Genomic DNA, 11,096 nt, shown 5'->3' with positions numbered 1-11,096 from the left:
ATGTGGTCGTCCAAGCTTGGCCAAAAGTGATTGAGAACCATGTTTTTAAATGTTAAAGTGAAGAAAAAAAAACGCTGTTCTAGCATTATTTTCAGCTTCTTTTTATGCAACATTTGTATAAAATGTCCACCACAGAATGGCACTAGTGATACAAAAAAATAATTGTATTTTTGTTAGGCTGCAAACTATGTTGTTCCTTTATTTTTCCTAAATATAAAACATTTCTTCTAAAAAAATATTTTCATAATGCTATAAAATTATTTTTGTTTCTTAGAAGTAGAATTGTGTTTCTTTAATTTAATACGACTTATATAGTAAGAGCTGTTGGTTTTGCAGCTCCAGAAAGTTTGTTTTTGTTAGGAACTGGGGAAAATTGTCAGCCTCAGAGGAAAGAAAATTGGTCAGAAAATTCAGGAGCAATCAAGGCTCACGTCTATAATTAACTGACACCATTTAGTATCAATGCAGAATCTGAAACTTAATCCTACAGGAATTAGTGAAATTTTCAACTCCAATCAGGAAACCTCTGGAGAAAACAGAGACGGGTATTTGGCCATAAAACAAGAAGAATGTTTGATGATGGAGAACACAGTAGCGACTGTGAAGCACGGCGGTGACAGCGTCATACTAAGGGTTTGTTTCAATGATAGCGGTATTTGAGTACAGCTCAAAGTAGAAGCAGAACAACCTGCAGATTCAACCACTTCACCTCAGTTTAACAATGGCTGAAATTTGGACATAATTGGATGTAAACAGACCATAAAAGACATTAAATCTGATTATGAAATAGATAATGAAACCAACAGTAAGCTGCTCGAATGCCTCCAAGCCTGAATGAAAGGTTAAACTAGGCTTGAAAGCCAGGTCTGTGTCATTACATCAACTGATTTAAATGTGTTTTAGTGTCAAATACAGGTAGATTGATCATCCAGCCCATTTCGTGGTTGCAGAAAGTGGTTTCTCTGTAACTTTCTAAGAGGCTTCACTTCAAATAATAGTCGTGGTGTATGTATATATTTGAGCCGGTATGTACAATTGTACAATTTTTTAAAATCCCAAAATCAATCAAAAGAATGTTTAAAATAGGTAATTAGAAGATGTAGCATAAACTTGTGACTGGAGCTGTGTTGTCCTGAGCTCAAACAAGGAAATGTTTAGTAAATGTGATTTATAGTTAAAGCAAAAACCTGAAGTTCCTGGTCACCTTGGTGTTGCTTCCTAACCACCACCTCCATTAAAGCAGCTGCATTCTCTGATTGAACATATGAAAAACACATTTCAAAAACACAAAATCTCACTAAGTTTTTTTGATCTAGTTTCTAATGCTGATATCTTAGCACACTTGAGATAAGGCAAGACTAACTTACAAGTAACTTTTCAGAACGATAGCAGACAGAGGTGCATCCCAGTTTTAAGATAAGATTGGTTTTACATGTGAGTATTTAAAGTCTGTATTTCCTTTTATTTTGTTGAAAAAGGAAAAATGTCTTATTCCACCTTTTTCATCAATAGGAATTATTTATTTAAAACAACCTCCGATTTATTGCTGAAAAGTTAATTTCGTCTTATTTCTGGTGCACAAAGATATTTTACATTAGAAAACAGTTTGAAAATACTTGGCGTTTGTGTTTTTACGTTGCATAATCGCCTATCCTAAAAGTGCGTCATAATCTATATACCAAACTAGCCTTCCATTATCTGGCTTCACCCAGGTGACGGGATATTTCTCCAGGTTGTCCTTAACTCGGCTCAGCTGGGTGACCAGCTCATGTTTGCCTTTGCCCATCACCAACAGAGCGACGGTGCGAGCTCGGTTGATGGCGCTAAAGGTGAGGCTCATTCTCTGATGGGGCTTGATGGGGCTCTCTGTGAGAGCCACCAGACTTCCTCCCGTCTCGTTCAGCTTCCCGCCGGGGAACAGGGAAGCGGTGTGGCCGTCGTATCCGACGCCCAGCAGCACAAAGTGAAAGCTGGAGACGTTAACGAGTTTGTTGATCTCCTTCTCGTACAGCTGGGCTCCTCCGTCCTCCTCCACGCAGAGCCGCTGGTTGAGCTGCACCGGCATGGGGTGGATGTTGTAGTACGGTATCCTCACATGTTGCAGCAGGTGTTCGTGCATGCTGTGGAAGTTGGAATCGGCCTCAGTCAGCGGGACGCAGCGCTCGTCCACCATCCAGACGTGCGTGTCTCTCCAGGGGAAGGAGAAGTGGTGCAGGACCAGCCTGTGGAACAGAGCGAGCGGAGTGGACCCCCCAGAGAGCGCCAGGTGGAAGACCCCGCCTTCCCGCACGGCTGCCTCAGCTGCTTCCTGCATATCCACGGCCAGCCGCTCCACCAGCTCCTCCGACCAGGCGGACACCATCTCAGCGCTGCGAAACTTCCCTTGCATCACCTGGAAGCTGCTGGCCGACGGCCCTCCCGCCTGATCCGGGCTGATGATGACGGCCTCGCTGTTGAAGCGGATTTCCTTCCCCCTCAGATGGATGTCCAGCATGTCTCCGTTGTCGGCGCCGCCGGGGTAAATCCGAGGGAAGGAGGCCCTGAGGGCGCTGAGGAGCGGAGTCCAGACTTCCCAGGAGGCCAGCAGGTTTTCAGTGCTGACAAAATTATTCTTCTGTCCAGCAAAAATGTGATGGATGAGCTCTGCGTACGCTTCCCTTTCTGTTGTCGGAGTTTGCACAAAGTAATCGGAAATGTGCAAACCCAAAACGTCGACGTCTTTGTGCTCCGTCACTTCCTTCCACTCGCCGCCTTTCAGAGCTGGTTTGAATAAGTTCTTGCTGACCAGAACCGCTGGATATTTGAGACTGCCGTGGCCAAAGTAGAAAACTATCTGTTTGGGTTTGCAGTGGACGTTGTTCTGGCTCTGAAGGCAGAAGACGTCGTTCTTGAAGAGGACGCGCGCGTACCCGACGCGTTCGTCTAGCATCTTCCCAGAGATCAGAAGAACAGGAACGCCTTCGTACTGCGCATCCTTGATGTGGGCCAGAACGGCTGCAACACACGCAGAATTTATATTTACAAATTAAACAAACACAGTAAAAAAATACAAAGGATGTGACTAATGACTGTTTTCGTAATTGATTATTTGGTTAATTATTCTAAAGATTATTTATATATATATAGCCACTATATACTATATTCAACCACTTAAGCCTTTTTTGTACAATGTTAGAAACACATTAAAAGATGCAAGTAAAAATATAATTCAATTCCTTTTTAAAATAGGAAAATAAAAATTTTATCGCCTAACACAGCATTCATTTACACAGTATTATGCTGTGGAAATGTCTTCCTTTAGCATGAACAGGAAAATGGATGAAGCTAAATAAAGAGCAGATCATGTTGGAGGCTCTACAAAAAACCCAAATCATAGACATATATATGATCATATGTTCACTCTGAACAGAGTGGCCTAGTCCAAGCCCAGACTTTAAATCTGAAAATCTGACCTTTGAGACATTTTGTTAAGACAACTGGTCCAAAATCTCTCAACCCTCTTGAAATTACAAATCGATGGATTATTTTCCTTCTTCTACATTTTTATGACTCACAAAATACCAGCAAATTACACTGACATTTGAGAGTGTAACATGTCCAAATGAGAAGTTCAAGCAGTGTGATTACCATAAAGTAAAGACAGGAAATACTGAAAGAAAGCTGTGTGTTCACCTGCAAATGTTGATGTCAGACTGACGTGCTCTTTGGTTTTATTCAGCTCCTGCTGGACCTCGGTTTTGTAGTTCTGGTACTGTCCGACGACCGCCTGATTCTTTCCCAACGGCAGCATGGAGCTGAGGACCTCCCGCTTGTTTCGAAGAACTTCTCCACTGTTGCTCACATTGGCAGGAAGCTTCATGGTCAGCAGGGTCATGACCTCGGTCAGGTGGTTCTGCAGGACATCTCGGATCACTCCGTACTCGTCGTAGAAGGAAATCCGACCTGAGGCGTCAAAACAAGAGGCAGCATGGAGACGTGTTCAATAATGAAATCAGCCATTGGGTTATACTGAAAAACATATAATACAAAATATCTATCAAGTGAAATATCTTATTTAATAAATGAAATTAAAATTAAATATATGAATACATACATATTTGAGCAAATTCATTACTATGTTTAAACGCTACATATATTTTAGTAAATGTAATTTGATAGTTTCTGTGCAGCAGTCCATTATGACACACTTTAAACCATCAGCTGAGCTCCACAAACCCACTCTGATAAGCTTAAAAACAATTTAACAATATTTAAATACGTTACATGGAAATATAAGCATTTTAAATAAAATGGATGCACAAGTTTGAAATAACTCTTCAAAGTTTTCTTAAATATTAATTAAATCATTTTGAATTGAAAATATTTAAAGATATATTTAAGTTTTGAGTGATTGGACTCTGGTCCCTTTAATTAATGTAGTGTTGGTCAGAAGTGTTATTCATGACATTTAACTAATTTATCTAACTATAACTTTTACAATTAAATTATTTATACAGAAATGATTCTATATAATATTCTGTATGATTTTGCAAATACAATAAATACAAATTGTAACTACTTATTTTCAAATATAGTTATCTAACAGACTGACACATTTTGAAATATTTATTCCATGAATATCTATTTAGTAACTTGTTTATGTGTTGGATTGAGACAGTTTTGACCAAAGTAGGTCTGCAGTGCCTTGATTTTAACAATCTGTCGAGATGAAAAGGTTTAATATATTTCATTTTACATTATGCATAAAATCTTCATAGCAAGATTGAAACTGTCACGATGACCACCTTAACTTAATTAACATTCAAACATTTAATATGCTCTGATCCAGAGAGTAAAGCGCTAACTAACGCCTTTTTTACAGATATGAACTCTGATGTGACCTTTGACCTCCCTCTCTGAAGCTTCTCTGGATTGGGTATTGTTGAAAGAACAACAGATGACATGATGACCCTGTTTATTGTCTTATACAGCCGTTTATGGTGCAATTAGCCTGGGGTGACTGACAAGCCTTAAAAGGGTAAAGGTGCACAACCTCCAGAGTTGGTTAATGTTTAGTACTTTTCTAAAAGCAGCAAACACTTTTACACTAAATGAAATTTATTTCAGGATAAGAGCTGATGAAAGAACTAAATAAGTTTCTTAAGGATGTCTATGTCATTTATAGACCCTTTGTTGCAATATTGTCCCACTAAAAACTGTAGAAAAAAAAATCGACATGGAGAAAAAAATGACAATAAGAGAGAATTATTTACAAAATATCTTCATTTTCCAGAGTCCTTTGTTTGTTCTCTTCTATTCTCTGCACATGTTTCCTGCAGAATTTAGGTTTCGAGACCAAGATGAACCATTTTTGTGTTACTTTGGTCCTATATTTTGGATCATTATTATATTTAAAGACTAAATGAGGAGGTATTTTTGTTTTCTATGTAGAGACGAACAGCTTTTATTGTGAATGTTCTGTTATTTCAAATAGTTCATGATGCCATGTACCTATACTTACACAATGAGAGAAGAATATGTCATGGATTATTGATTAAAGTTCCTAGACTCGCTAATCAACTTAAAAAATAAAGTGTACATTAAAATTGTTCTATCCCCTTACAATGAAATACATTGTAAGGGTTTTTAATACACTGATGGTTTTGTTAGAAAATATTTCTAAACATGGATTTATTCCCTCCGACTCGGTTAACTCAGTTTATCTAAACATTTCAGTGTAATCCAAACATTTTGAATTTATTTGGTCAGCAGTGAGTGTAAAGATGTGTAAAAACAAGATGGAGGAAATCTTTAATCACCTTTAACATCCAGAGTCTCCTTTAAAACGATCTCTATCCTCTCAATGTGATGCCTGTTCCAGATGGGCTCCAAAAACTTTCTGTTCTCTATCCTGAATGGAAGTATCTTTGACACCACCTTTTTTCATGAAAAGAAGAATAAAAAATTTAAACATATAAATTGCCAGGAGGGACAGTAAGATGGTGTGATGGATCTTTTCGTACCTGCTTCCCTAAGTAGTGGTCGATTCTGTACATCTCTTCATCCTTCAATGCACCCAGAAGCTCGGTCGCCAACACCTGAGCGCTGCGGTAGTCGTGTCCGAACGGTTTCTCGAGGACGACCCTCAGCCAAGTCCCGCCGGCCGGCCTGCAGCTGCTGTTGATCTTCTCCGCAACACCTGCGTACGCGAAAGCCGGGACCGAGAGGTAAAAGAGGCGCCCGGCCTCCGTCATTCCCTCCTGCTGGAGCTGCTGCTCGATGTGCCGGGCCAGCTCCTGGTAGTCCTCCAGAGTCTTCAGCTGACGATACTGCGAGAGCCGGAGGAACTGATCCTTCAGGATGGCGCAGCGGTCCTCAGAAACGTCCTTGGAGCAGGTGACCGCCTTCAGGATCTCAAAGAGGACCGGTGTGGCCTGTTCAGACGGGGACAAGCCTCCCCCGTAGAAAGAAAAGGTGTTTCCGCCACTGACCTGGCTCACATACAGCTGAAAGAATCCCTGCCACAAATATTTCCTCGCCAGGTCTCCAGTTCCTCCGACTACGACCACAGAAACATGGCCAGCTTTCTGAGCCTGCGTTCCCTCCTCGCCGTACCCTCCGCCAGCACACAGAGCCACGAGGAGCAGTGAGACGGCTAAAGACATTTTCTAGTCTCAACTGTCCAAAAGTCCTATATGGACACAGAAGAGCAAAATGATCAATGTTTTAATGCATTAATGGACAACTCAAATAATTAGGGATAGGGTGAAACGACAAGGTTGAACTGCATGAATAAAAATACAAATGTACACATTGTTATTGTACACATTAGTGCAACGAATCTCATTTCTCAAGCGAAATTTAAGCATAGCAGATACAAAAAAAATTTAAAAACCATAAACGTTTCCATCTGCAGTGACAGAACAGATCATTTACTTAAAGTCGGCGTTTCTTGTTCTTTACTTGTTCCTCTAGAGGCATCGATCCAGACTGGTGTCTGGTGCAGGCCAGGAGTTGGACTTTTGCTCTTTGCTCAGGGGCGTTGAGCTTCCAGACTGAGAGCTGGACTGGTCGGGAATTCTAGGAAAATCCTGCCCACTTACTGATGATTTTGCAAGGGATAAAAGCCCTCTATTGAGAAAGAGAAAAAACTTAAACAAAATGGATCTTTTGATGAAAATGGGAAAAAGTGGATGGTTGAGCAGCTTGAATCTGCAATATATTAAATCATCCTATTCCACACTTGAAGAGATTTATATGAAAAAAGTTATTGGTCAGTAGATTATTATTGATTTAGTTGAAGACAACGGATCAAAATGTTGAATGGTTCACATGTTACACCAATATTAGTCGATTCTTCTATATCTGAATTAATGTACAATAGTTAAGTTTTTAATTAACTGGAAATATAACATAAGTAAATAAAAAACCGGTGCCTTACGTATTTTTTTTAATGGATAATGGCTTCAATTCTTCAATTTTCCCAGAATTAATGACTCGTTAGTCATTAATTTTTATTTTTTCTGACATTATGAAAAGAATATTCAGCTCATAATGTTGGTTTGGCTGTTGTCTATTTACTCCACTTATCAGGCCTCATTTAAATGTTTATGTTTAAAGAGCAATCACTCCAAATAGTTTTTTTTGGAAGTAAAAGAGTTCTTATACTTTATATTTAGTCTAATATTTTTCTAATTAGAAATAATAAAAAGAAAGGTTAGAGTTGTTGCATTGCTTAAATTAATTGGAATATAATACAAGCAGAAAGAGATGAAAAGCACAAATATTGAAAAAGCCATTTATATTTAAATCAAAATTTGATTATTGAAATCTAATAACATTTTTGATTTTAATTCATATTTCTTTCACTGGGAGAACTAGATATGAGAACAAGATTGTAAAATTTTTCAGCACTTAATGTCTCAATGTAATGTTGTAGATTCAGCAAAGCTTACATAATGTAGCTGAGTAAATGAAAACACCTGCATTTTCATCATTTCAGAGTAAAAATTGTTTAATTTCCACAATCAAGGGAGACTGAAAATTGCAAAAAGTGACAAAAACGCCCACAGGATGATGAAGCTGACTTTATGAGCAACATCTGGACTCCCAGCTGCTGGTCGTAATGTTTGCACTGCGGCAATGCAAACAGCAAAGGCCAAACTGCATCAGCAGCTACAAAATACCAGCTTTCCAATGCAAAAATGCTAAATGTAGCCCAGACAACTAAAAATGACCAAAGTATTTTACTGCTTTCCACTGGCAAATATCTTAAACATATAAGCTTCTGATTTAGCCTATTACTTCCTCAGCCTCAAGCTGCAAGCAAAAATAAAATAGAGAAAAAGAAAAGACGTGCAACATTTGGGGCACAGATAGATTATTTTATCTGCATAGCGTTGCTGGTGAACTGGAGAGCTCCTGCATCAACAACCTGATGCATCCTGGGTGCACAAAGGAGAGTCATCGCAGATCCTTCCTGCTTCCAGCAGTTTCAGACTCATTTAAAGTTTACATCCCAGCTGGTATTTGCATAGTTTCTCCACAGTAGAACTATACATTATATTTCTATTCCTTCTAAAATTGCTGCAAAATAAAGTAAAATGATCAAAAAGGACGCATTCTTATTCTGGTGCCGTTCCTACATTTCATATTTCCTCTTTCCCCGTCATGGAGTACAGTCATAACGTTCAATAAGTTAGAATATGCATTTTTAGTTTGAATTTTCATTTCATGAGAATTCACACAAATAAATGATTGAAAACATCTGTCTGAATGTAATTAATCTGCATAATGCGTTTCACTTAGTAAATCCTGTGACTGAAACAATTACCTTCTTTAATTTTTTTAAATTTATTTAATATGACTGTTTTGGGGTTTTGCTTGTCAGAGCTATGCATTCAGGTATAGCTTCAGGGTTGATGCACATTTTCTCTATTAACTGGAACTAATAAATGACCTGTAACAAGCTGCAGCCAACAGCGAACACCTCAGTAAAGTACAACATGTTCATAAACTCAAATGGTTGAGTTTAATATTTACAGTGTAGTAATGTTTTATTACATCACAAATGTTGGTTTCAAAACAATCTGTGTGTGCTCTAAAAAGGGTCATTGAACAGTAATTTACATTGCCTGGCTCCTGCACAGTATATGCAGAGTAGAGGCAATAAAACGATATTAAGAACCGGTATCATTTTATATTCTTTTTCCATGCACACTCCCTAAACACAAATATTCTGGAAAAACAAACATCCTGAAGGAAACATGATTTAAGTTTGCATAATTTTCAGAAGTCCTTAAAGAAAACATATACACAGCATTACTATTCAATGTCTTTACCCCGTCCCCATTGGCAACACAGCTGGAGTTTATTGTTGAAATTTTAGTTTAAAAAAAAACAACCTGTGGAAAAGCAAAACTTTGTCAGTCTGTTGATTCACAATTCCCATTTCTTGTATTTTACAAAAGCAACTGATTTTATATGTGAAACGGTATAACTGGCCCACATAAAATCCATTTTAATAAAAAAGTTGAATACGTAATAGCCCAATTTCAGAATATTTAATTTAGAAAGGCGATGAAACTAGTTTTATCTCAAAGCAGAATATTCCCTGCTCCTGTTTTAATGATGAACAGATCATTTCTGCAGAACCGAGATCTTTTCGTAAAATATTATAACTACCGTACTAATAATTTTTGAAAGACGCATTATAACTACGGATTTGGGGGAATATTGGATCAGAAATGTTAATATTAATTGGGAGAGATCTGTACTGTATTAATTTTAAATCATATCTGGTCTTGGAATTTAAAATTAATTGTACATCTTAGTGCTATTTCCCCACTATATTGTTTGTTTTTACATATACCCCTCCAGAACATACACATGCAAGTTTTTTAAAAATATATTTAAGTAAATAAATGAATACGTGTTTAATATGTTACTCTTAACTGAATGTAAAGCTGTAGTCAGTGCTTCTAAACAATGACAAAGTGTTGGAGTTTGCCCCCCCCACATTAACGCACACACCGCGTATCCTTTGGTCGCCTATTGATGTCCGTTATCGCTCACGTTGTGTCAAATTTGGTGCCCCGGTTATCTGTACTCTTCTCCTGCTACCCCGACAATCTCGTTCAGCTCCGGCTAAACACCGTTAAACATCTGGAGACCATTTCTCGGTCCATCCCTTGTAGTTGTTCTACAAAGGCTACATTTGCAATGAATAAATGTCGCCAAACTGCTACAAGTTACGCAAAAATAAACACTACACGAACAGCCGCTGCTTCAAAGTACATAAACGTTAACGAAGGTAGCAACAAATAGGACTTACAACGCTTACGGAAACAAGTGACCAAGGTTTAAACTTGCTCGTCGATATTACGTCCTCAAAGCTGTTTTCATGTGTCAAAAGACCAACATTTACTGATGAAAAACACGTTGGTCACTCGATTCCACCTGCTAGCTGTCAAACTGCACTTCCGCTGCTAACACAACGCTGCTGCTACTTGTGGTCTCATGTAAAAATAGACAGAAAGTGATAATAACTCTTCGCCGTAAATAAATATGTATAAACGGGACATACAAGCAAGTAAAAGTGAAACAACGAACCTGCACTGAGCTGCCTACAACTCCATCAAAGGACGCTTCCTGTCCCAGTCACGTGATCTACGTTGGCTCTAGTTCCACGCGGACGGTGTTTAGAAGCGATAGTTCTTCCTGAAGCTCCTCTCCGTTTTTCTACCCAGTTTTAATACGCACACTTATGAAAAACAGATTATAGATAAAAACAACCAGTAAGCAGCTGTTTAATTTCCCTTTGGGCTCAATAAAGTATTTTGAATTTGAATTTACCTTGCAGCAAGAAAGTCTTGGCTTTGAATCCAAACTGACTGTGTGGTTGTTTGTGTGTCTTAATCAGGGTGTCGACATCAATGATGTCTTTAAAGGGCAAATTGTTAGAGAATCTGCCCTTTCTACAACTGGTTTGTTCAAATAGTTTGTTAATATTTGAGCAAACTATTCAAAGATCAATAGTTCTATTACCATTTGATTTGAACTTTTTGAAGTTACATAATTTAGCTGAAATTAAGTTTTATTTGAAAACTAGTTTCAAA

General features: G+C 38.3%; 1 protein-coding gene across 3 annotated transcripts; it reads right to left on the bottom strand.

The window, feature by feature from the left end:
- Nucleotides 1–299: 299 nt before the first annotated feature.
- h6pd (hexose-6-phosphate dehydrogenase (glucose 1-dehydrogenase)) lies at nt 300–10,877 on the bottom strand. Of its 3 annotated transcripts, none has more exons than XM_008408687.2 (5): nt 10,834–10,877; nt 6,003–6,670; nt 5,799–5,916; nt 3,673–3,942; nt 300–2,994 (listed from the first exon to the last, which is right to left on the bottom strand). In XM_008408687.2, the coding sequence occupies exons 2-5, from the start codon at nt 6,642–6,644 to the stop codon at nt 1,649–1,651; spliced, it is 2,376 nt and encodes a 791-aa protein (XP_008406909.1). In that variant the 5' UTR covers nt 6,645–6,670; nt 10,834–10,877; the 3' UTR covers nt 300–1,648. The 3 variants fall into 3 exon arrangements, with proteins under 3 accessions (XP_008406909.1, XP_008406907.1, XP_008406908.1); XM_008408685.2 differs by lacking the exon at nt 10,834–10,877 and adding an exon at nt 10,591–10,694; XM_008408686.2 differs by lacking the exon at nt 10,834–10,877 and adding an exon at nt 6,916–7,384.
- Nucleotides 10,878–11,096: the final 219 nt, after the last annotated feature.

The sequence above is a fragment of the Poecilia reticulata genome, linkage group LG5, assembly GCF_000633615.1.
Source record: "Poecilia reticulata strain Guanapo linkage group LG5, Guppy_female_1.0+MT, whole genome shotgun sequence".
NCBI classification, from domain to species: domain Eukaryota; kingdom Metazoa; phylum Chordata; class Actinopteri; order Cyprinodontiformes; family Poeciliidae; genus Poecilia; species Poecilia reticulata.
Note: the sequence above shows the minus strand (reverse complement) of the source record. Positions and strands in the feature narration are given on the sequence as shown.

What these genes read in the sequence shown, in the direction of transcription:
- h6pd (XM_008408687.2), bottom strand. Translation starts at nt 6,644, where the DNA reads ATGTCTTTAGCCGTCTCACTGCTCCTCGTGGCTCTGTGTGCTGGCGGA. An exon ending in ACCACTACTTAGGGAAGCAG is followed by an intron (nt 5,917 to 6,002) that starts GTACGAAAAGAT and finishes TCATGAAAAAAG; the next exon opens with GTGGTGTCAAAGATACTTCC. An exon ending in TCTGACATCAACATTTGCAG is followed by an intron (nt 2,995 to 3,672) that starts GTGAACACACAG and finishes CGTGTGTTGCAG; the next exon opens with CCGTTCTGGCCCACATCAAG.